The sequence below is a fragment of the Talpa europaea genome (assembly GCF_964194135.1).
Source record: "Talpa europaea genome assembly, chromosome: 13".
Classification (NCBI taxonomy): Eukaryota; Metazoa; Chordata; class Mammalia; order Eulipotyphla; family Talpidae; genus Talpa; species Talpa europaea.
The window spans coordinates 48,266,845-48,294,267 of record NC_140080.1 but is presented as its reverse complement, the minus strand read 5'-3'; the positions used below and the strand labels follow the sequence as shown (position 1 = coordinate 48,294,267).

The 27,423-nt window shown below is 37.2% G+C and overlaps 1 protein-coding gene across 3 annotated transcripts in view; it reads right to left on the bottom strand.

The window, feature by feature from the left end:
• Positions 1-27,423, bottom strand: part of SPIRE1 (spire type actin nucleation factor 1) — a gene marked incomplete at both ends in the record, with an annotated part of 186,405 nt that overhangs the window by 37,966 nt on the left and 121,016 nt on the right. For all 3 annotated transcript variants that reach the window (XM_084252095.1, XM_084252096.1, XM_084252097.1), the window contains 4 exons: positions 3,807-3,936; positions 5,353-5,439; positions 19,113-19,277; positions 23,737-23,814. In XM_084252095.1, the coding sequence (XP_084108221.1) occupies positions 3,807-3,936; positions 5,353-5,439; positions 19,113-19,277; positions 23,737-23,814 (460 nt within the window). The remainder of the gene's footprint in view (positions 1-3,806; positions 3,937-5,352; positions 5,440-19,112; positions 19,278-23,736; positions 23,815-27,423) is intronic.

The following is a 27,423-nucleotide window of genomic DNA, read 5'->3' as shown; positions in this document are numbered from 1 at the left end:
TTCTTTAAACATTTACTCATTTCTCCCAATTCTACAGTGGGTTTCTACTTGCAGTTACATAGAGGGGAAAGGTTATAAACACTTATAATTCTGCCAGCCTTATCCTAGCCAAAATCCCCAAAGCAAAACTGTGAGAATTCAAGAAGATTCTCATAGAATGATCACTTTCTAGACCAACTCAATTCTGACTGTTGTGAAACACCATCTTGTAAGGTTAAGTAAAACCATAAGCTATAGTCAACATAAAATTGCGATTTAATTTTTCTAAAGTAGGGTTCCCATTAGTTAGCATATAATTTGTTTAAAATGAAATGGAAGAATATGTGACATAAGTTTATTACTCTTCCATGTGAGTCTCCTCGTGATGCTTACGAGGATTGCTAGTGTCTCTTAAAATGCCCCAACTGACCTCATTTAATGCATTACGACTGACTTTTGTCAACACTCACATATGTCTCTTGCAATATGAATATGTATGATACTCCAGAGTCACTTTTTTGTAAGCATTTAGGGGCTATGCCCTGTTCATGTCTATACCGTGGTAGCTATCACGACATTTAAATGAAAATAAAGATTCAAAAAACTATTGGAAAAATGAAGGCACTAAGATGTCAAATGTCATCTAAATCATCCAAGCACATAATGCCTGTCTTATTCCTTTCTCTATTATTTGGTGCTTCCAATGATGTTTACAATCCTTAAGCCTAATTATTCTTTACTCCTGTAAGTCATGAAGCTCACTTTTTCTCATAGTAACATATTATTTTTACCTGATAAGCTTTTCCTTCTCAAGACATAATAATTAAAAATACATAGCCTTAAACTGTCTTATGATACCATATTCTTATTAATTTTTTAAAAATATAATTTTAAATTACTATTCTACAATGCCATAGTCATACTTTCACTTTTTTTTTCCTAATTTATTTTTGCATAGAAGAACTAGGTGGCAGGCCAGAAGTGCAGTGAGTGAAAAGATTCACCAGAGACAGAGTGGGAAGCAAAACAGGCATATTACTGAAATATACTGCTAAGGGGGGCATCAGGCAAGACAGGAGAGGTCTACTGCACTATATGTGGGTTAGCTCCCTGGCTGGGGATCAAACTCAGGACATAGCCGTAGCAGTGATAGTGCTGAGACTTAACCCGTAGGCCCTATTTTTACTCTTATTCTTAAGGCTGTGTGTGCCCTTTAGGAATCCAAGGAAAGCTGTGAACTATCTCTCCAGAAATACATACTTTATAAAACATACTTTTTAATATATATTTCAGGGGATTAACAGATCATCCTCAACTTATTCAAGGACTTTCAGAACAAGAACTCTTGCTTGGTTTACAAGATATGTATGTTTTGGATCATTATCATATAAATTCTCATATGGATTTGTTACTTACCATGGCTTAATCATTATTATTATTATTTTTTAAGATTTATTTATTTATACAAGCACTGGGTACAGTCAGAAGCATGGGAGGGTGAGAGAATTCACCAGAGCCAGAGCGGGGAACAGAATAGGCAGAGTGAGGAAATACACTGCTGAGGGGAGCAGCAGGAGCGGCAGGAGAGGTCTGCACACCATGTGGGACTCTCCCCGATGGCTGGGGATCGAACTGGCACTGCAGAGGTTGCGGACGGCTTCGCAGCCCAGCGCTCAACTGCTGCACCACCAAGGGAGGCCCTTAATCATTATTTTTAAGAGACAACACTTGTTGCTATAAAAATTCGGTAGGGGAAAACTGATATAATCTTTATTACTCTGTATGTAGCTTTGTAACTGGAAGGTACATTATTACTTCAATACCTATAGGTGTACATTTCCAGTTTAGACCCTATACTAGGAACTGGGCACACAATAATGAAAAAGACAGACATGTGCCTTGCTGTGATGGAGGTCACAGTATAACAGAAGGGCTTAGAGTCAAACAAAGACAATAGATTTGGAGTGAGTGAAGAGTTCAGGCTGGAAGCAGAGCGAGCAGTCAGAGCTGATATGGTAAACTAAACACGAGAAGATAGAAGTCCGGGTTAGAAGAGTATCTACTGTGCTAAAAATGGAAAACTAGAAAGATGCAGAAGTAAAATTCAACAGAGCACAGCTGTCAGATATCAGATTTAAAGATGATGCTGGGCCTCCCCGGTGGCGCAGGGGTTGAGCACTGGGTTGGGAAGCTGCCCGCAGCCTCTGCAGCACTGGTTCGATCCCCGGCCACTGGAGGAGGGTCCCACATGGTGTGCAGACCTCTCCTGCCGCCTGCGGCTCCCCTCAGCAGTGTACTTCGGTCCTTCTGCCTGCTCTGCTCCCTGCTCTGGCTCTGGTGAATTCTCTCACCCTCCTGTGCTTCTGACTGTACCCAGTGCTTGTATAAATAAAACAAACAAACAAATAAATAAATAAATCTTAAAAAAAAATAAATACTGAGGTTTTGTCTTGGGCACACTGAAATGCTGACATGCTAGGTTTGTCACAGGGATATGAAGAGGGCCTATCTAGCAGACAGCTGAATGTATAGATCTGACTTTTTGAAAAATCTGTGCTGTAGATTGGGAGCTGGAAAGTAGCCAGGAACAAAAACACTGGAAAAGAATACAGTTGTTCAGGGAGGAGTCCAGAATGGAAACACGAAGGACCAAGAAAAATGTGAAAGAGGCAGAAAAAGATCAAAGGAGCAAACCAGAAGAGTGTGGAGTCACAGAACCGGTTCCCTCCCTGTTTAGGTGTCACTATAATCTATCTTACCAAAGAAAGTTTCTCTAAATTCTTTGGACATCTTTAATTTTACAAACTGGAGGGGAGCTGTATAATCAAAACCATTTTATAATATGATCTTGCTATAAAGCAAAAATGCTTACAGTACACATTAAAAAATTAAATATAATAAATATAAAGGAAGTTTGGCAATAAATACTATGAGATAATGATGCTTTCACTATATAACACCACATCTTTAAACCTGTATTTAAGATAATGAAAACTTGAAGTGAACTACATATAATCTATTATCTATATTTCAAAAACATTTATTTTTGTATATGTATTAGAGTTTAAAAATTATTTTGACACAATCCTATTTAATTCTTAAATAAAAGCCATAATAATGGTTTCGAGGATTCTCTTTTAAATAGAGGTAACACTGGTTTACAACCAGGATATGATTTAGAGAAACTTTTATCCCCCTTCTAAAGAAGAAATCAGTGCTCAGAGGTAAGGAAACTCTCCTAAAACTACAATCTAGAGACTGTCAGGGTTTTCCACTATGCCACGATGCTCTAATGAGCATTCTAATGATCGAGTTCAGTATTTTATAGGGAAAATAATTTCACTTATTTTATAATTTTCAAGTATAAACTTCTTTTTTAAAAGATTTATTTATTTATGCATACAAGAACTGGGGTACAGGCCAGATGTTCGGAGGGTGAGAGGATTCACCAGAGACAGAGTGGGGAGCAGAACAGGTGGATCTACTGAAACACACTGCTGAGGGGAGCAGTGGGTGAGACAGGAGAGGTCTGCTGCGCCATGTGGGTTGTTCCCTGGCCTGCTGGGGCATTGAACTAGTGCTGCAGAGGCTGTGGATTGCTTCATAGTGAGGTGCTTAACCCCTTGCGCCACCAGGGAGGCCCCTCAAATATTGAGTTTTGTGTATATGTGCATGCGAGGGGGTGGGGGCTGGGAGGGAGGAATGATAACAACATGGACTATCTTTACTTTGAACCATTACACCATTATGTTTTTACTGGACTAATTGCATAAAGATTTATTTCAACTGATGATTCCAGCCTGGGAATGTGTGAGCAGATGACTCACCTAATCTGCTACGTCTAATCTCTTCTGGTGACACAGGCCGCAGCTTTCTTTCTGCTTTGATTTCTTCTAATATTCTCTCATGGAGACTCCGTGGCCGGGGTGGAGTGGGTTTCAGTTTTCTGGCTGAAGCCTTGAAAAAAAGAAAGTAAAGGATAGAAACTTTAGTCCTTAAATAATTTTTAGTCATACAGTATTATTATATTTATTGGTTGCAACATTGCTTGATAAAAGACTATTTTCAAGTCATGACTGTAATTCCTAAAACAATAGGGAGATACCTGGATTTCATTGATGTAGTCATCTGTGCTCAACTAATTTGAAGAAGTCAGTTTTGCTAAAGTTACAACTATGTTCCCCATATGCCAGTATGCCAGTCAATCAATTGATATGCATACTTTATTATTGTTTTTGAAACTAACATTTTTTAGTAAGTTAAGTCATTACAACCTCAGATTAACTTCATTCTTTAGTTGAGGAAATAAAGGCTCAGGGAGGCTGGATTAAGTTGCTTGGAGACATGTGGCTGTTAAATTGTGGACTTAGAATGCAAATCCATTTGACCCCATGCTCTTTCTGCCCTACCATAATTTGGCTTCGTAAAATCATTTCCTAGAGGCCTTATTCCTTATTTTGAAAGATTTATAAGAGAGATCATTAATCATGCTATAGATGTACACAAACTAGGAAATGAAAAACTTTCCTTTTCCAGATAATACATAGGTTTGAGAAGCTTCGGTGAGCACTGGTTATTGAGCCAAGGGAAGACGACAATAGAGAAAAATGAAAACCAACATTCAAACCATATGAGCATATTCTCATTCTAAGGTCACTTTTAAGAACATGTTAACAGAGGAAGATAATCAAAAGAAGATGTATATCAAGGTAGATTACATCCTAAAGCAATCAAGGAAGGCATCAGCACTATAAAATAAATCAGAAGGGCAATTCATACCAGAACTATCTGGTACTCTATTTAATCATTAATCTAGGAGATATTTGACTAGATTTTGTAGAGGCATGTTTTTTTTTTGTTTGTTTGTTTTTACAGAGGCATGTTTTTATTTATTTATTTGTTTGTTTGTTTGTTTTGTTTATACATGCACTGGGTACAGTCAGAAGCGCGGGAGGGTGAGAGAATTCACCAGAGCCAGAGCAGGGAGCAGAGCAGGCAGAAGGACCGAAGTACACTGCTGAGGGGAGCCGCGGGTGGCAGGAAAGGTCTGCGCGCCATGTGGGACCCTCCTCTGGTGGCCGGGGAGCAGCCGGGGATCGAATCAGTGCCGCGGAGGCCACGGGCAGCCTTGCAACCCAGCGCTCATCCGCTGTGCCACCAGGGAGGCCCTAGATTTTGAAGAGTCCAGTGTTGTGCTGAATAACTATTTTTTTTCTGTGACTTAATGTCATTATAGTTGGGCTTCATCACTCTGAAAATAAAAGCTGAGTGTAAAAATTAATCCCTGTAGGAGCTGAGTTCTAGACATCACGCCCTACAGCAGAATATTCAGTATGTGATCTCCAGTTAAAAATAATATTTCAAATTACATACTGGATTTAAAGGAGGTCTTGACCTGATGAAGTCCAGGATGATCTCATGGGCACTTTTTTTTAACCGAGGGGGAATATCACCATTCACCTGGAAGAAAACAAAAAGTGCAAGATCCATGTGACTTTATGATTATCATTGCAAGTGTCTATAGAAAATCACTTAAATGTAATTTGCCTCCACCAAGGATGCATTTCAAATCAGTAAGCCCAAGAGTGAATAGCTGAATGATTGAGAGCAAAAATAAGTATGCAGTACTGAAGAACATCCAAATTTACTATAGTTTTATCATTTTGAGAAATTATATATGAGACACATCCCTTTCACACACAAAGTTTCTAAAATTATGAATGTGAATGGAGAGGCTGGATCCGTCTCTGACTCCTGCTCTAACATCCTGATCTTTTAAAACAACATGTTACAAAAAAAGAAATTAAGAAATTTAATAAAACCTCAGAAACACCACCAAAATAACAACCTAAGCTCACATCCTGACAACTCAGAATGCACAGTTGTCACCATTTTGTTACATTTACTTCCCCGTCTTATGTGAAAGAGGTAGGTACTGATATATGAAAAATGCTAGGTATTTTCTTCTATCATGTTTTGTATGACACATGGATGAAAACAGAACTATAAACAAATTATAAATTTAAAATTAATAAATACTATAACCTTCTCAAAAGACAGAGAATTAGCATACTATTTTTATTAGTGAACTGCTTGAAAAACCTCTACAATATTCACCCCCACCCTTACTTTGGTGATCTACCCTTTACTTACCTCACCCTTTTCTAATCATTTTATATTATCAATTTTATTGGAGAGGGAAAAAAGGTAACTAGTCATTTCTCTAGCATCAGTGGCTGACTTTTTCATTTTGATAGCTAAAAACCTTTATCTTCATAACATTATTGAAAAACGTCATGTAAAATTTTAATATTATTGTGAATTTGATAAAAACAGGTGAATTGGTGGTGGGAATTTCAATGGGGACTATACCAAGATGAGAAAGCATACATTTTTCAGTTTCTTTCTCCCCATTCTCCATCTAGGATACCTATGATTCTTATATTTCCTTAACTCATGGTGTCAGATAATTCTGAAAAGTGTTCCTTCATTTTTTCCCCTTTGTATTTCTTTTTCCATTTTGATTGTTTCCCCATTTGTGTCTTCAAGCTCATTGATTTGCTCTTCCATTTGTGTACTCTACTTCCTTGGCTTTCTCCAGAATTTGTCATCTCCATTGATCTTTATATATTCTGTAATTCTATTATTATTATTATTATTATTATTATTATTATTTTTAATGATCCTCTAATTTTTTCTACCAGTAGTACACATGTGAACACAGATATTATTTAAAATATTTGGGCTGATTTTGCAATGTAAATTGTTTCTTTAAATGTTTAAAATGTGGAGAAATTTAGAAATTTATGAAATTAAGAGAATAAAATATATAAAATGGTATTAATGTATAAACTGGATATAGAAAAAAAGTACAGAATGAATTTTATTGAATGCTACTTTTATTTATTTATTTAATTTTATTTTTATATTCCCCGTACAATTGCAACTCCCTTATTTTAACCCTGATACCTCCTTTCCCTGCCCCTTCTCCCCCCATAGTGTGTCTCTGGTTCATAGTTGTTTGTTGATTTTGATTTTTTCTTTCTTATAGTTATTCTTTTTCCTGGTCCCTTATTTAGGTTTTCTAGATTCCTGCTATGAATTAGACTATCTGGTATCCTTGCCCACTGCAACCCTCAGCATTGTATTTCGGTGCATCTGCCTGTTCTGCTCCCCACTCTGTCTCTGGTGAATCCTCTCACCCACTGCATCTCTGGCCTGTACCCCAGCTCTTGTATGCATAAATAAATAAATTTTTTTTAAAAGGTCTTTAAAAAAAGAAAAATATTTCTGAAATAAGCCAGGAGAGATCTGCTGCACCATGTTGGTAGCACCCTGGACTGCGGACAGCTTCATAAGTTGCGTCTTAACCCCTTGCACCACCAGGGAGGCCCTCCATTATTTTTCTTATTGAAAGTTGAATTTTGGGGCCTCCCCTGGTGGTGCAGCAGTTGAGCGCTGGGCTGCAAAGCTGCACGCAGCCTCTGCAGTGCCGGTTCGATCCCCGCCCCCTGGGTGAGGGTCCCACATGGCGCGCAGACCTCTCCTGCCGCCCACTGCTCCCCTCAGCAGTGTACTTCATCACTCTGCCTGTTCTGTTCCCAGCTCTGGCTCTGGTGAATTCTCTCACCCTTCCGTGCTTCTGACTGTACCCAGTGCTTGTATAAATAAATAAATAAATCTTTAAAAAAAAAATTAGACTATTTAAAAAAAAAAAAGAAGAAAGTTGAATTTTGATCTGTTCATTGATTGTGTTTCTCATAGCATTCATTTGCTTTTCTTAGTGTTCCTGTATATCTCTGAACCATTTTCTGGGTTTTCTTTGTATTGTGCTAATTCTTTGATTTTCTTAATTAGGGCAATTTTGAATGTATATCTGATATGATAAAATGCTCTTTCATGTCTTTGTGGTTGGGTTCTGGAGATTTATTTTTCCCTCTGTGCTGTATGGTTCCCCTGAGAACTTGCTTGGCCATTTGTACTTTTCTTTCTCCCCTCTGTTTGCTTTGGGTTTGTTCTGCTGTATTTGGGGCTTTTGTCATGTGTAGATCCTCTTCTACTTTTCTGGAAATTTACTGGGTGGTGAGCACAGCAGCTTGGGCTTTGTGGATGCTGCTGGGTTCTGGATACCAGGGAGGCTGGGCCTGGGTAGGCATCGGCTGAGGGTGTTTGTGGCTGGGAAGCTCACCCCAAATCTCTTCAGGGATGGGTTCCAGTAAGTGGGGTGGTACCAGATATATGATGTATATGATGTTTTGAAGGCAAAATTGCCTGAGGTAAATATATAATATCTTTTTGGTTAAATCTTATTCATTCTTCAAATTGTATCCCAAGAATAACTTTTCACTGGAGTCTTCCTTAACATGCCCAGAAAGAGCTGGCTGCTCCTTCTATATCTTATACCTTCCCTGTCACTCATCATATATTGGCTCCCCAACTAGAGTGTGAGACTATGACCATACATATATCTTCATATCACTAATACTTGGTAAAAACCTCAAAAAGAGGTCTTAATAAATAAAATTAAGTCTTTATGGAGATATAGCTATTCGGGAAATTTTGTTTAGCAGTTTAATTTTAATATAACTATACTTGTAGCTACAATATGACCCAACAATTATATCATGGACATTTATCCCAGAAAAATGAAAACTTAGGTGTACACATAAATCTGTATACAAATTTTCACAGCAGCTTTATTCATAATCGCCACAAATTGGAAACAACCCATGGGTGAATGGTTAAACAAAGTATGCTATATCCACACCATACTGTAGAATATTATTCAGCAATAAAGGGAGTAAATGACTGATACACATAATAACTTAAATGGCTTTCAAGGAATGAGTGTTAAGTGAAAAAAAAGAAATCTCAAAAAGTTACATTCTGTTCCACTCCATTTTTATAAAGTGATTGGAATGAAAAAATTAAGGACATGTATGCCAGGTCAGTGGTTAGGGAAACGGAAGTGGGACAGGAGGATGGATGCAGTCTTAAAGGGATTGTACATAGGAACCTCATGGTAGAGGTAGTTTGCAATGAATCTATAAATGTTATGAAATTTCACAGAACATATACACACACAGAGGAGTTTAAGGTTATTATTTGGCAGATAGTGGAAAGACATGAAAAGTTTCCACTACCATGAATAGGTATCAGAAGCATTAATCTAACAGCAGCATAAAATAGTGGGAGACTGTAATAAAGGCAAAAAGGGACAGAAACAAAATATATTACAGAAAGAATTAAGAATACTCAGCAAGTGGAAAATTATAAACCATTGTTAAAAGAAACAAGACGACACAAAGAAATAGAAAGATATTCCCTGCTCATGGATTGGAAGAATTAACATTATCAAAATGGCCATCTTACCAAATGCAATTTACAGATTCAATGCAATTCCAATAAAAATCTCAATGGCATTCTTCAAAGAAATAGAACAAATATTGATGAAATTGATAAGGAATCACAAAAAAACCTCCAATAGCCAAAGCTTTCCTGACCAAAACCAGAAAGAATATAGGTATTACACTCCCATGTTTCAAACTATACCACAAAATCAAATAGTTAAAAGAGTATGGTAATGGAACAAAAACAGACACACAGACCAATGGAATCAAACTGAAAACCAAGATATAAAGTCATACATATAAGGTCAATTAATGTGTGACAAAGGGGCAAACAATGTGCAATGGAACATGAAAAGTGTCTTCAATAAATGGTGTTGGGAAAACTAGAGCATTACATGTAAAAGAATTAAATTAGATTACTACCTCACATCACACACAAAAACCAACTCAAAATGGATAAAAGACTTGAATGTAAGAACTGAAACTGTAAAATACATAGAAGAAAACATAGGCATACATCTCAAAAACATCTTTGAGGATTCATCTCCAGAATAAAGGAAATGAAGGAAAAGATAATCAGCTGGGACTACATCAAACCATAAAGCTTTTGTACAGCAAAAAAGACAATTACCAAAACAAAGACATACCCTACAGATTCAGAGAAAATATTTGCACTTCACACAACCAATGAAGGACTGATATCAAAGATCTACGAAGAGCTTACACAACCCAACAAAAAGCAAGCAACCCAGTCAAACAATGGGCAGAAGAACTAAAAAAGATACATCTCCAAAGAGGAAATGCAAATGGTCAACAGGTATATCAATAACAGGCACTTATAATTAGGGAAATGCCAATCAAAACCACAATGAGATACCACCTCACACCAGTGAGACTAGCCCATATTAAAAAAAAACTGGCAACAACAAATGCTGGTGAGGATGTGGAGAAAAAGGAACCCTCTTACACTGCTGGTGGGCATACACACTGGTCCAACAACTATGGAAAGCTGTGTGGAAGTTCATCAAATTAGTAAAAATGGAGCTACCACATGACCAAGAAATTTCACTCCTAGGAATCTACCCAAAGGACACAAAAACATTTATTTGAAAGGAAACTTGTATGCTTATGTTTACTATAGCACTATTTACAATAACTAAGATATGGAAACAACCTAAATGCCAAAAAACAGATCACTGGATCAAGAAGATGTGGTATATACACACAATGGACTACTATTCAGCTATCAAAAAAGATAAACACATGCCATTCCCAGCAACATGGGTGAAACTAGAAGGGATTATATACTCAGTGAATTAAGTCAGAAAGAAAAAGAAAAGTATCAGGTGGTTTCACTTATGGGGGAATAAAGGGAATCAGTAAAAGGGTTAAAAAAAGAGACACAAGGGCCTCCCAGCGACGCAAGGGGTTGAGATGCAGCCTATGGATTTGTCCGCAGTCTCTGCAGCACAAGTTCGATCCCCTGGCCTGCCAGGGAGCAACCCACATGGCAAAGCAGACCTCTCCTGGCTCGCCCACTGCTCCCCTCAGCAGTGTATTTCAGTCAGTCTGTCTGTTATGTTCCCCACTCTGTCTCTGGTGAATCCTCTCACCTCCCACATCTCTGGCCTGTACCCCAGCTCTTGTATGCATAAATAAATAAATCTTAAAAAAAGAGACAAAAGACTTGCAGGCAAACTATAGATTTGAGGCATGCAGCAGGGGAGGGAGAGGAGAGCATGTCAAAATAGGAGAGGGAGGAATACAAGGGACTATGGTGACAGTTCACAGTTGAGGTGGTGATAGGAGATTTATGGGGATTACACACGAGTAGAGAAATCAACTATTGTGCAAATATAAACAACAATGTAAGAAAATAAATAAATAAATACCTAGCAAGTGACTGAATATAAAAGGCAAGAAAACAGGAGGGAAAAAAAGGTGTTTATATCTTTATAAAAAAATGACGTCAACAGTGTTCTTCTCTGTGTTTTGTGATTACAGATTTCTATTTTCTTTTTATTTGTATTGATACAATTTTTAAAATTGTGACTACTTTTACAATTAAGAAAAATTTATTTTCCAAAAAAATGTGAAGTAAATCATTTTATTGACTGTAAAGCATTGATTAGCCTTTTAAAGAAAACAAGAAAGGAATGATTTCAAACTGATACTAAAAGATTTTAGACCTGGTAAGTTGAGGAATGATGATCTCATTGGAAGACAGAAAGAGGACCAAACTCTGGACCACAGGCTACTCAGAAAAGTCTTGGATATATTTGGTATGAGGACTTCTGACAAAGAAACTCAAGAGACAGTTTGAAATATACAAAATACTCAATGTATTTTGAGTATAAATAAAGACACAGACAATTTAGAACTGAAGTCACAGTGATTATTCTGAAGTAAAGGTGACAACTAAATCTATGAGTTTCTATGAGTTTCTAAAGGAGTAAATGTATGTCTTGAAAGAACTCTAGGAAAATCCAAATCTTGGGAAATATTTGTGAGTAAATCATGAAAAAAGGCAAAGAAAGTAGGCAGTGATTGTCCTGAGGTTACTCAAGACAGAAAGGTATGAGCAGAAAGAAACAGTAAGTATAAGCAGAGTCTTCTCCTTCTTTTCAGCCTTCTTTCAGGGTGTAATCCTATTAAAGCCCATTCCTGGTTTCCTGTTCTCTATTTTTGCTTTTCCAATAGTCTTTTCCAAATTAAGTCTTATTACCAAAAACAAAAATGAAACACAACTTTTGTTAACCCCATGTGCTCTCCAGATGCTATTCTTTTTTATTTTGGTATATATATATATTTTTTATTTTATATATATATATTTTACATCATTTTTCACTTTGCACAATGTATGCATTTTCATCTTGGTTATATTCCCCATACAATTCCCACCCCCCTTATTTTGACCCTAATCTCTCCTCCCTTTCCCAACCCCCTGTAGTGTGTCTTTGGTTTATAGTTGCTTATTGATTTTGATTTTTACTTTATTATAATGTCTTTTTCCTGGTCCCTTATTTAGGTTTTCTAAATTCTTGCTATAAGTGAGACCAAGGAGCAAAGAATCTGCAATGGAGCAAAGAAAGTTTTTTCAATAAATGGTGCTAGGAAAACTGGGTTGCTACATGCCAAATAATGAAGCTTTACTACTACCTAACACCATGCACAAAAACCAATTCAAAATGGATTAAAGAACAAGGCATAAGACCTGAAAATAAAATACATAGAAGGAAATATAGGCAAAACACTGCATGACATATGCCTCAGCAACACCTTTAAAGACTCATCCAATGCTATTCTTGATCTCCTTATGAAAACTCTAAAGAGAAAAAGACAAACACGGACACTACATTATGATCAAGGGGATAATACACCAGGAAGAAATAATTCTCATCAACATATACTCACCAAATGAAGGAGCACCAAAATATATTAGACAATTATTATCAGCTCTGAAAACAGACATCAAATAAAATGCATATATAGTGGGAGACTTCAATACCCCACTCTCACCAATGGACAGATCAACGAGACAAAAAATAAACAAAGACACTAGAGCCCTAAATAAAGGCAGAGAACTCATGGACTTAATAGACATCTATAGGACACTGCACCTCAAAAAATCTACACACAAGCGCACACAGATCATTCTCCAGAACTGATCACATACTGGGCCAAAAGACAAACATCAACAGATACATGAAGATCAAAGTCATTCCAACTATCTTCTCTGATCATAAAGGCATCAAACTAGAAATAAATCATGAAAAGAAAACAAAGAACCCTCCCACTTCATGGAGATTGAAATCCATACTACTGGAAGACCACTGGACTAATGAGGAGATCAAAGAAGAAATTAAAAAATACTTTGAGCTGAGGAGGACACCACTTTCTAGAATGTATTGGATGCAGCAAAAGCAGTATCAAGAGGAAAATATATAGCAATACAGGCTCACATCAAGAAACAAGAAAGAACTCAAAGAAACAATCTAATCTCACATCTCAAAGAGCTAGAAAAAGAACAACAAAAAACCCTAAAGCCAGTAGAAGAAAGGAAATAATAAAAATCAAAGCAGAAATAAATGAATTGGAAATTTTAAAAAATCCAAAAGATCAATGAAACCAAAAGTTGGTTTTTCAAAAAAGTAAACAAAATAGACAAACTTCTAGCCAGACTCACTAAGAAAAAATGGGAGAAAACACAAATAAATAGGATTATAAATGAAAGAGGAGAAATCACAACAGACTCAGTAGAAATCAAAAAAAAAATCAGAGATTACTATGAACATATTCAACAATCTGGAAGAGATGGACAAATTCCTAGAACGATATAATCATCCAAAGCTGGACAAAGAAGAAACAGAACGCAAACAGACCAATTACAAGCAGTGAAACTGAGGCAGTCATCAAAGCACTCCTCAAAAACTAAAGCCCAGGTCCAGATGGCTTCATAATTAATTCTACCAAATGTTCAGTAGGAATTAGTGCATATTCTACACAAACTCTTTCAAAAAATTGGAAAAGGGGCCTCCCCGGTGGCACAGAGGTTGAGTGCTGGGCTGAGAAGCTGCCCGCATCCTCTGAAGCGCTGGTTCGATCCCCAGCCTCCGGGCGAGGGTCCCACATGGTGCACAGATCTCTCCTTCCGCCCGTTGCTCCCCTCAGCAGTGTACTTCGTCTGTCTGCCTGTTCTGCTCCCTGCTCTGGCTCTGGTGAATTCTCTCACCGCCCGCACTTCTGAGTGTACCCAGTGCTTGTATAAATAAATAAATAAATCTTTAAAAAAAATTGAAAAAGAAGGAATACTACCAAATTCATTCTAGGAAGCCAATATTACACTAATCCCAAAACCAAAGATAGCACATAAAAAAGAAAATTAGATGCCAATCTCCCTAATGAACTCTGATGCAAAAATACTTAACAAAATCTTTGCCAGCAGACTCCAACAATGCCTCAAAGGGATAATACACCAAGATCAAGTGGGATTCATCCCAGGGGCACAAGGATGGTTCAACATACGAAAATCAATCAATGAAATCCAACACAGCAACAAAAAGAAAATAAAAACCATATGATCATTATCAATAGATGCTAAAAAAGCTTTTGACAAAGTACAACATCCATTAATGATGAAGGCCCTTAAAATTCCTGGGATAGAAGGAACATACCTTAACATGACAAAAGCCATATATCACAAACCCACTGCCAATATCATTCTTAATGGCAAAAAGCTGAAGGCCTTTCCTTTAAGATCAGGATAGAGAACCCTAAAATCAACACACAAAAGTAAGTAGCCTTCCTATACACAATCAATCAGTCTGAAGAAGAAGAAATCAAGAAAAACATCCCTTTTATGATTGAAACAAAAAAAAAAAATCAAATACTTGGGAATAAACCTAACAAAAGAGGTGAAGGGCCTATACAAAGAAAATTATAAAACACTGTTAAAAGAAATAGAAGACACAAAGAAATGGAAAGACATCCCCTGCTCATGGATTGGAAGAATTAACATTATTAAAATGTCCATCCTACCAAAAGCAACATACAGATTCAATGCCATTCCAATAAAAATCTCAATGACAATCTTTAAAGAAATAGAACAAATACTGATGAAATTCATATGGAATCACGAACAGCCAAAGCCCTACTGATGAAAACAGGAGAAAGGAGGTATCACATTTCCAAACTTCAAGCTATACCACAAAGCCATAATAATTAAAACAGCTTGGTATTGGAACACAGACACACAGAATGGAACCAAATAGAAAGCCCAGAAATAAAACCACACTTATATGGACAACTGATCTTTGACAAAGGAGCAAATAATATGCAATGGAACATGAACAGTTTGTTCAATAAATGGTTCTGGGAAAACTGCACCACCACATGCAAAAAAATGAAACTAAACCACTACCTGTCACCATACACAAAAATCAACTCAAAATGGATAAAAGTACTGGACATAAGACCATAAAATATATAGAAGAAAATATAGGCAAAACACTACAAGACATACATTGTAATAACATCTTTAAAGACTCATCATCCAAAGCAAAGGAAGTCAAAGAAAAGATAAACACCTGGGATTACATCAAACTGAAAAGCAAAAGAGACATTAACCAAAAAAAAAAAAAAAAAAAAAGCAAAAGAGACATTAACCAAAACAGAGAGACACCCCACTGATTGGGAAAAAATTTTTGCACTCCATTCAACTAATAAGAGACTGATCACAAAGATATACAATGAACTCACATGACTCAACAAAAACAAAATAAGCAATCCAGTCAAGAAATGGGCAGAAGAATTTAAAAGACATTTCTCCAAAGAGGAAATGCAAATGGCCAACAGGCATATGAAACAATGTTCAACTTCCCTTATAATCAGGGAAATGCAAACCAAACCACATTGAGATACCACCTTACACTAGTAAGAATGGCACATATCAAAAAAAAATAAGCAACAAGAAATGTTGGTGAGATCTGCCTGTTCTGTTCCCCGCTCTGGCTCTGGTGAATTCTCTCACCACCCCCGCCCCCCACGCTTCTAACTGTACCCAGTGCTTATATAAATAAATCTTTAAAAAAAGAAAAAGAAATGTTGGTGAGGATGTGGTGAAAAAGAAACTCTCCTACTTGTTGGTGGGAGTGCAAACTGGTCCAACCACTATGGAAAGCCGTCTAAAGGTTCCTCAGTCGACTAAAAATGGAGCTACCATATCACCCAGCAATTCCACTACTAGGGATCTACCCAAAGGACACAAAAACACTGATTCAAAAGACCACCTGTACCCCTATGTTTATTGCAGCACTATTGTCAATAGGTAAAGCCTGGAAACAACCCAAATGCCCAAAAACAGATGACTGGATCAAGAAGATGTGGTATATACACAATGAAATATTATTCAGCAATCGAAAAAGATAAACTCATGCCATTTTCAGCAACATGGATGGAGCTAGAAGGAATTATGCTCAGCGAAATAAGCCAGAAGGAAAAAGAAAAATATCGGATGGTTTCACTTATAGCAGGAATACAGAGAAACCAAAGAAGACATCAGTGTGAAAAAATAACAACAGTACAAAACACAACAAAGCAAAACCAGACAATTATAAATCAGGGACATAGTGCAGGGGAGGAGGAGAGAGAGGGATCAGAGGGAGGGAGGGAATGAGGGAGGGAGGGAGGGAGGCGAACAGGGGACTGAGGTGATGGTGCACAGGTGCATTGGTGAAGGAAACTCTATGGGGACTACACCTGAGGGGGTGGACGGGAAGCAAATATTGTTTAAAAATTAACAATGATTTAAAAAAATAAAAAAATTAATTTGTGAAAAAAAAAAAAAACACCTGGAAAAAAAACCTCTAAGGAGACACATATATATTCTGGATGTGTCTATTTCCTCACTTTCCACCCTACAAACTACTATCATATTGCTAAATCTGTTATATCCCAGTGTGCTTAACTTACCTCACCTCCAAGCAGCATTCCACTTTCCTAAAATACACTTCCTATTTGCAGCCATCACTCCACTCTAATTTCTTTGTTTTCTCTCTGGTTTATCTTTCTAAGTCTTTATCACCTTCCTCTGTTCTCACCTCTTAAATAATGAGGGTCCTCAGTCTATCTCCCAAGTTGTTCTCTTCTCTGACCCTCTGCACCATCCCAAAAATACTGAGTATATGAGATGGTCTGAAATCACCTTGCCAGCTTCACTCCTTACAACTTCCTACATTCCAGTCTACATTTGAATTATGGTGAATTTTTATTGTTGTTGTCTTCCTATGTCAAACTGCATTATATCTTGATCTCTGAACATGTTTTTGAGCACATGACCCATTCTACTTGCTCATCATATTGTAAACATGCCTATCTAGTTATCAGTGGCTCCCACCACAGTGTAAGCTTTGTGAGAACCAAAGTCAGTAGTATTATGTCCTTTTTCCAAGTCCAAAATAGTGCCTGGCACATGATAACTGCTCAATAAATATTTCTTAAATTAAAATAAAATTAAGACATAAAAACAACTGGTATATATTTAAAATGTATAAATGTACTGGTAACCAAAGGAATGTATGTAGATTTAAAAAATGAAAGAGTATTTTCTCCCATTCAAAATTGATTAACCCTAAACGATACTCACATCAGGCAAGAATGTGAAGAAAGGGGCAAACTATTATGCTGTGAACAGTAATGACCACAACTGGCAATATGTATATTGCATGCTCTGGGGTCAGGCAGAATGAGACTAAAATTGAGACTTTGCCTTACAACTAGTTTTCTGAACTTGGAAGTTACTGAGCTTCTCTAAACTTCAGTTTTCACATCTATAAAGTAAATCAGATTTACTGAAAAGTAGATCAACATGTACTTAGCTGGAATACTGTAGTGTATTAAAAATCAATTAACAAGCAGCTCAAACAGCTACTTAAATTTACTTATTGTAAAATCAAGTGATGTGTTTCATAACAATCTTCTACAAGATAACTGATTAAACTGTCTCAAAAACACGACTGTAATTAATTTCTTCTACAAGTATTTATTAATCTCAGTATTTAGCATATGTGTTAGGCATATGTTCTAGTCAAAGGGATATAATCATGAAATAGCTAAGTCTCTATATTCCCATGGGAGACAGATGGTAAATCTGACAACACACTGACACTGAAATATATGGAGAGAAAAGTCTTCTCTTCATTACTGGGAGTTTATGGGGTAGGGTATTTGAGCAAAACCCTGATGAATGAAGGGGAAAGTTAAGTAGATGTGTGTAAAGAGAGAGCTTCAGGAAGAAGGAGAGTAAAGGCTTAGCTGCAGGAGCAAGGGAGGATGATGGCGGAGAGTTGATGGTGGTTGAGGAGAAGCAGTCAACCAGTGAGAACAGCAGAACTTGCTATCTGAGAGGTAGACTGCAACAGAATTGTGTGACCTTTTCTGGCAAAGGTTAAAGCGTGGAGTTTATCCTGAGGGTGATGGAAAGCAGTGGAATATTCTGAGTAGGTCAATGATATCATCATACCTTTACTTTAATGGTTTACTCTGGCCTGGAGACAAATAGGCTAAAAAGGAGCAAGAATGAAAGCAGGAAGGCCATGCAATGTGACAGTCTAAATGACTGATGATGGTGACTTGGAATAAAGAGCCTCTGAAGTGTGTATGTAGCAGACTAAGGACATGATTCAAAGGTAGAGCTGTCTGGACATGGCTTTTCAGAACCTAACTCCAGGAATTCATTGTAACTAATTCAAAAAGATTTGTACACAGCAATACACAAAATAATTGGTTATAAGTTGATTAGTTTAATAAACTCTGCTCTATCCCTAAGTTAGAGAATATATAGTCATTTAGAAATCATGATGATATACATGTGAGGAAGTGTGATCCTATACCTCTTGAATCACAGATCTTGTAGTAAACGTACATTACTTCAATTAAAAACAAAAGAAATCATTATGTTGAATATATAAAGACACAGAAAAATGTTCACAATATGTTAAGTGAAAAGAACCAGATATACAACAAAGTATTCAACATTAACCCATTTTGTCAAAAAAAAAAAAACTGTATAGAAAGTAAACTGAAAAGTATACCCCAGAATGTTAGCAAAATTTCTCTCTGGTTCGTGGAATTATGTATTTGTTAACTTTTCTTCTTTGAGTCTACTGTACTTTCCAAATTTTTTATAGTGACCATGTACTACGGTCATGAGAAGAAAATTTTCAACAAATAAGATTAGTAAAGAATAACCATTTTAGTCCACTAATAGTTTTCTTTGTTACTCACCATCACTTTCCGCAAAGTGTATCTTTTGCAGCGAATGTCATCCATTAGCATCTCATAAGGGGTGAGCTGATATTCAATGGGCAAAGGGTTATACTGCCGTTCCTGGACCTTCTTAAGTTTTACTCCATTTCGTAAATCCCTCATCACCTGTACCCAGAATCGAGCCTGAGAGAACAAAGAGTGTAGAGACGTCAGTGAATAAATTTATTAGTTTTATCTAAATAATTATACTTTGCTCACTGAAGAGTAGACTTCCCACACCTTGTCTTGGAGTTGGGTTATATGGCTGCTTTGCCACTGGAATAGTAGTTAATATAACATGAATAAAGTCTTAAAAAACAAATATAAATGGCCTTGAAATTCTCACTACCATGAGAACATCAGGCCTGGACCAGAAGGATGTCCATTTCTATGACTACCCAGGAGAACAATAACACAAATGTAGACTGGAATTAACGACTCATCTGTGGACCGATGAGCTAAGTAAATGTTCTTATTTTATTCTACTGTAATTTTGTTGTGATTAGTTATGCAGCATTATTGTCACCATAGCTAGCTGATATAACTACCTAATAGCTATTTGACACCCAGCAAACTGTTTCCCTTTCTGAACCCTCGATTCCTCCTCAATAAAAGAAAATGGTACTTCATAACTTGTTAAGAAGATCAGAGCCAATGTATCATGTCTTGAAAGCTGAGTTCTGGAGATCTGTTCTCTCAATGTATTATATTATTTCTCTGAGGACTCATGTGACCATTTTGTTTTTTCTTTTCTCCATTATTTGCTTTGGGGTGCTGATGCTGTAGGTGGGCCTCCTGCTATGTATGGCTCCTCACCCTCACTGGTCCAGGAGCTCACTGTTTGAAGTGGGTGGCTGGTGGGGTCTCATGGGATATTGCAGGACCTGGCACTCTAGTACCTCCACCAGTGGGGATCCAGGTGCTCACCCTCCTTAGGGCAATCAGCTGTCCGAACTTGGACTTCTAGTCTTTAGAATGGTGGGGTTCAGTGGCGCACTGCAGGACCTTGCATGGCCTTTTCTTTTTGAGAAATTCAACCACATATTTCATATAGAAAATTCTTACAAAATACATCAGTTGATTTTATAATAAATATATTTACGTATCTGAGCCACTTAATTTTAACACACTACAATATTTCATTAAATATCATTAACCCTGAAACTAAAAAATGAAGAAACACTCTGAGAATTATCCTACTCCATGAGAAATGGCAACATAAGGACAATGGGAATATCAGAGGTAGAAGAGAGAAAAATGGAACAGAAAACATATTTAAAGAAATAACAGAGCAAAACTTCTTGAATCTATGTTTAGACAGGACTAAGTATATAAATCCAGAAAAAATACTTTATCTTGCAAAGAATACTTTAATCTTTTGCAAGAATACTTGCAAAGCTCTCCTTTAGATATGAAGGAGAAATAAAGGCTTTCTCAAAGAGAAACTGAAGGAGTCTGCAAAAACTAGACCACTTCTCAAAGAAAAATTAAAAGATGCTCTCACATCTAAACCAAAGAAAGGAACATACAAAAAGAAATGAAAAAGGGCAAAAAGGCAGCAGCAGACATTCATAAATCAATAATCAATCCAAACATGAAGGGATAAAACTGGCCAGTTAAAGGAGTACATAGTGAAAAACTGAAACCTGTTTCACTAAGATCTGGTACAAGACAAGGATGTCCACTCTCAGCTCTACTATTCAATATAGTATTGGAAATCTTTGCTAGAGCAACCAGACAAGAAAAATATATTATAAGTGTAATCCACATTCAGAGAGAACTAAAACTATCATTATCATTTGCAGACAACATAATATAGAGAGAACCCACAGAAAAATTAATTGAAACAATTACCCAGTTTAGCAAAGTGGTACAGTGTAAAAATCAGTGTACAAAAATCAGTTTCCGTCCTATATACAAAAAATAAATATTCATATTTTTATAATTCTTAGCATTCTGCTATTAAAGATGTTCTAATATAATATCAATAATTTAGATTTCTCTCTTGGGATTGTTTTGTCCCAACTTCTCTAATTCTCTTACTCATTCCTTTAAGATCCAGTGCAAATGTGCCTTCATCTTTTTAAAGTGCAATCTCTTCTCTTGACCTCCTCAGGCTTTAAGAAATCTTGACAGTTGAGGGGCCTCTCTGGTGTTGCAAGGGGTTAAGCACAGCACTATGAAGCTATCAGCAGCCTCTGCAGCATGAGTTCAATCCCCGGCCGACCAGGGAGCAATCCACATGGCACAGCACACTTCTCCTGACTCGCTGGCTGCTCCTCTCAGCAGTGTACTGTGGTCAATCTGCCTGTTCTGTTCTCCATTCTCTCTCTCTGGTGAATCCTTTCACCCTCCGCATCTCTGACCTCTACCCCAGCTCTTGTATGCATAAATAAAAAAATCTCTCAAAAAAAAGAAAAGAAATTTAAAAATTTACTAGCCAACATGAAATGCATACCTAGAACGACACTATCAGAGAACTCTCCTATACAGAAGAAACTCGATAATATTATTCTAAAATGTCGAATAATACAACTTATTGTTTTAGTTTTATTCTTAAATGTACCAATTAATGTCACTCCAAATAGTTCTCTTTTTTTGATATCATAATTATAAAATTCCATTTCCATCTTGTCTTTTTTCTTTTCTTCTGTGGGTCTGAATAGATGAATACATTTTATAAAATTAGGAACATACTTTATGTAATTACAGCTTGATTGTCTTTTTTTATTGTTATTGGATTTTATTTTATTATTTATTATTTTTAATTATTCTATATATTTTTACATCATTTTTCACTTTTGTACAATGTATGCATTCACTCCAAATATTTCTTTTTTTTTTTTTTTTAAAGGGTAGCTTCTTTTTTTTTTTTAAGATTTATTTTATTTATACAAGAATTAGGGTACAGGCCAGATGCGTGGGAGGGTGAGAGGATTCACCAGAGACAGAATGGGGAACAGAGCAGGCAGACTGACGAAATACACTGCTGAGGGGAGCAGTGGGCAAGACAGGAGAGGTCTGCTGACATGTGGGTTGCTCCGAGGCCGGTGGGGATCAAACTGGCACTGCAGAGGCAGTGGACAGCTTCACAGCACTGCGTTCATCCGCCTGTGCCACGAGGGAGGCCCCTCACTCCAAATATTTCAATGAAGGTATATAACTACTGAGAATATTGCTGACAGGAAACACCCATCAACAGAAGAAAACTACTGGATAAAATGTCAGAAGAATTATACTGAGTGAAAAAAATCAAGGAAAAAAAACAGTATATATTATATGGTTATATAGCTAAAATTCTACAATCTGCAAACTAATCTATAATGAGAGAAAGTAGATAACAAGTTGCCTGGAAACTAGGGAGGAGAGATGCAGGAAGCAGGACTTCAAAGGGGTATAAGAAAATTTTGGAAGATGATGAGTAGGTTCATTTTCACTGTAGTGATAAATATGTTTGTGTGTATGTACTTATCAGAACTTATTGATGCATTTTAAATATGGGTAGCTTACTGTATACCAATGATACCTTAATAAAGTTATCAGAAAGGAATATGGCAAACAATTAAAATCTACAATGTTCAAAAATGACTTGTTCAAGTCCCCAAATCTGCATCTACTCCTACTCCTTTATTTAATGAGGTCATTATTTATTCAGTATCCTTAATCTGAAAAGTGAGAATTCTAAAATGTGCCTTCCCAGTGATATCTGAATATATCTCTAACACTTCATGGCATTCACTATCCTGTCCCCAAGACTGTCACCTTACCTCATCCTAAGTCATAAAATAAGGACATAGAATCTTGGTGTCACTAGGATCTAGTACCATGCCAGAAAAAGATTCAAAGTGTGTCATGTGGGGCCTCTCTGGTGGTGCAAGGTGTTAAGTCTTAGCACTATGAAGCTATCAGCAGCCACTGCAGCATAAGTTCTATCCTCAGCCAGGGAGCTAACCCACATGGCAAAGCAGACCTCTCCTGTCTCTCCTGCTGCTCCCCTCAGCAGTGTACTTCAGTGGATCCACCTTTTTCTGCTCCCCACTCTGTCCCTGGTGAATCCTCTCACCACCCCCCAGCTCCACACCTCTGGCCTGCACTCCAGCTCTCATATGCAGAAATCAATAAAATAAATCTGAAAAAAAAAAAAAAAAAAAAAAAAACCAAAAACAAAAAACCAAACCCCAACTAAGTACATCATGTGAATACACTACAATTATCCATTCTTTGTGAAGGCAGATATCTCATATTATTCATTTTACATTCAGTGAACAGTAACTGTTCATTGAATAAATGAATGTACTACACTATATTTTCCACACATTATCATGAAATAGAGCTTGAACTTTGACTTACAAGGGTATTAAGGTTTTAATTAAGGAATTAATATAACTAGAAAGATCTGTATTTTGAAACACCAAAATCCCCAGAGATATTGGAGCAGTTCTAATCAGTTTTTTAAAATGGAAAAATACGTATTTCTTCAAATTTAAGACTTTGTACTCAAGTTCACGTAATAGTAATTCACATCACAGTCCTTAATAACCAGCATTTTAAAAAACACACTATTTCTTCAACTCTGAATAGAGGGAATATCCAGTTATCTTACCCAGTCAGCATTTTTCAGCTCCTCCAGGTCTGTGGGCGATTCATCACCCTTTTCCATTTCTTGAATCTTCTTAAGATTCTACCAAATAAAATAAAAACATTTAAGAATTAAAATTTCATTAGTAAAAGATATGCAGAAGTGCTACTAAAGTACAGATTTTACTCCTCTGTAATTTTCTTTCCATCCATGGTAAACTAAAATAGAAACAGTCCTACACAGGAATAAACTGATATTGCTCACTCTAATTTCCTTTTGGGCCTTGTGGTTAAATTCTTCAGTTACAAATTAACATACAGCTTTTAAGCTGTATTAACATTTCTTTTTCTTGCAATTCACATATCTAATCTATCATTAAATCTCATATTACTTCCTCCTTTATTATTATTATTATTATTATTTACTTAAGTCCACTGCAAATCCCTTAATCCAAAAAAAAAAAACCAAAACTATTTTGCCTGGACTTCTGGACGGTAAGTGAATTAATCAGGCTTTTTATGCCACTGGCTTCTGTGGCTATCACTGCAGCCTTGATTGTGTTGATTGTGGATACCTGGAGCATGCATGTGGGCATACGTAAATGCACATACCTGAGCCTAGCCAGGAATATAAGGGCAGCATCACTTGGAGGCTGGCTATGAGAGAAAGAGCTTCATGACCACAGAGAGGCGAAACCATGAGAGAATACCAGAGAGAGCCCAGAGATTAAATGTAAAGATTTGTGGGGGACTGGGAGGCTTAGTTGCATGTAGCTTCCCTGCCTGGTCTGCTTGTGTGCCTGGATCCCTGAGAGAGCATTAAGGGCTGCAAAATCCACTGACGGCCCTGGGACTCTCCTTTATCCATCTGTCCGAATCCATAGTTGATTCTGCCCTGTGCCTGCTGGCACAACTACTTCTGAGTGATCTCTCCTTGAACACTCCCCTGTCCTCATCCCCATGCCTGGTCTCTTACACTGTGGACTTCAGTTTTTCCTTCAGATGTCAACAGAATCACCAATTCTTCAGTGAAAACTTCCCTTCCTCCTTGATTAAGCCAAATCTTCCTACTGTACAATTTTATAGTACTATATTCTTTTCCTCCATAGCTCTTATCAGTACTGATTTGTGCCTTCCCTCTAACGTATGAGGCAGAATTCTATTCTCAGAAGCTAATACAAACACTGACTTTTAGATGTTCCATATTTAAAATGTCTATTATTTATTTTCATTTGCTATATGTATATATTGCAAAATGGTTACGGTAATAAATTACAGCCTCCATTCACCAAACATACCTGTTTTGTGTGTGTATAAAGAATATTTACAGTGTTAGCAACTGTCAAGTGTACAATACGGTATTGTTAACTGTAGTCAAAATGCTGTACATCAGATCTCCAGAACTTATTTCTCTTATAACTGGAAGTCTGTACCCTTTTAAATTGTTTTAATTAGCATTTGCAATTTTAAGAAAACACTGATAAGCAAAATATGTTCACATATTAATTACAAATTTATTATGCCATTCTACTCACAATAATTCACCCTGATATATTTACATTTTACTGAGCCTATCATTGCATTTTGATTAAGTTTAAATACATTGTATGAAACCTATCTTATTTTATATGAAAATAAGCTTAGTATGGAACATTTCTAAACTTTGTTTTTAGTTTCTCAAATCTCAGATTAACCATCTGCAAAATGAGAATAACACTACCTGCTTTTTTTTAACTTAGTAATGTATAAGAATATTAATATAGAAGAATAAAATTACTTTGAACCTTGAAGAGAACGTGATATAAAATAATGTATTATTTTGCTCCCAAGAAAGAAACTGGGGAAGGAAGGGGGAATATTTTTGGTTGTTTCAGAATGTGTTTCCATAATTATTTTAAAAAGAAAATTAAGGCTTGAGACTCTCTAAGAAATCACTTGCCCCTCACAGGGCAGATCTTGTCTGGGTTACCCTCCTTGGGTAAGGGCAAAGAAAAATATTACTATTTACCTTGCGATGTTGTTAAGATTTACAAAATAATCACTTAAACATAGCAGAGTCAGGCACTTACAGTCTTTGGGGAAAACTGAGTCCTAAACTACACATTTAAGGATGCCCTAATATCCAGTGTCCCAGACTGGTCCCTATTCCTCATCCAGAGCCTTGCTCTTTTCCTGGCCCTACTCGGCTGTGGGAGAGTGCTAGGGAAGTGATAATGGAAACTAATAGGCAATGATCTACTGGTCATTTAATCCGAACATCCCACATTACTGGGGACCTGAGGCTCACAGAAGCTAGCTAACATGAGGGGTATGATGGAGAAGGAGTGAAGGAAGTGGAGTGGCACCAAGTCTCAGAGATGAGAGAAGATGCATGGAAGGAGTACTTAACATCTTCTAAATGAGTATTTATGAACTAACATTACACAAGGAAAAAAATAGGTTTCATGACTTGTAACTGGGCTTTGCAGATAATGAGTACCTAATATCTGGTGTCACATGTCAAAATCTGAGCAACAACATTATTTCTAAATTAGGATTCTGAGCTTTCTATCTTGAAAGATATACCAGATGTATTGATATACACAGATTTCTGATATTCACAATCCTAATTTTATCTAGGGATTATTAGTTATCTGTTTTAAAAATCTCTGAGGACTCTCCGACCAACAGGATGGAGGATAAAACTAAAACAACCAACAAGAACGAACTATGCAGGACTGAGAGTGGAAAGGAACTATTTCAGCCACCATACCCCATGAACTAGAGCTGTGGAGAACCCTGCAGGTTCGCCAAGGAGGTGAGCGAATGGCTCCAGGCACCATTAGAGAAAAACAAAGACTCCCAGAGACCTACACACAGCCCCAGGCCAGCCAGTAAGCTTGTGCAGAAAAGCAGCACACTTGAAAAGGATACACGGATCACGGCTGCCCAGGTCCCTGCACGTGCGAGGCCCCTTCTGGCCTGCAGTCAGAGCCCAGAGGGGGAGCAGGAACCCACCACCAGGGCAGACTGGGCACACAGGGAGTACGTCCCGCATCGCCATTTTAGAACAGGGACATTTCTCCAGTAAAGACTGCCTGAAACCAGCAGAAGGATCCCAGAGGAGCCAGAGGTGAGCTGGGAAGTTTGCCCACACCAGCCCATTCTGGCCTGCAGTCCAAGCCCAGAGGGGAAGCAGGAACCCACGCCCTGGGCAGACCAGGCAAGCAGGGGAGCATGTCCCCGCATCGGCATTTTAGAATAGGGACCTTTCTTCAGTAAAGACTGCTTGAAACCAACACATGGTTCCGAGAGGAGCCAAGGGGAGCAGAGAAGTTCACCCAAGATGCCGGCCAGTCCCAGCAACACAGCATCCCAATGCATATGGCAAAATAGAAAAGAGACAGTAGGGAGTAGAAGAACCACATGCAACCTAGCAACTTCTCAGGAAAAAAGCACACTACAAAAAGAAACCCATCCCCCAGATTGCAATGACAGTAACTTGGAAGAACTTATGAGCCTTCCAGAATGAGAATTTAAAATTGCCATGATTAAAAACTGATAGAAGTCCTAAAGGAAAACAATGATAAGGGAAAAATAATCAACGATCAGAAGAATGAAATTGAGTCCCTAAAGAGGGAAGTAAAAGAAATGCAGGAGATCAAAGAATTAATGGAGGCACTAAAGAACTCTGGGAAAAGCAATGAAAGCAGAATAGATGAAATGGAAGAAC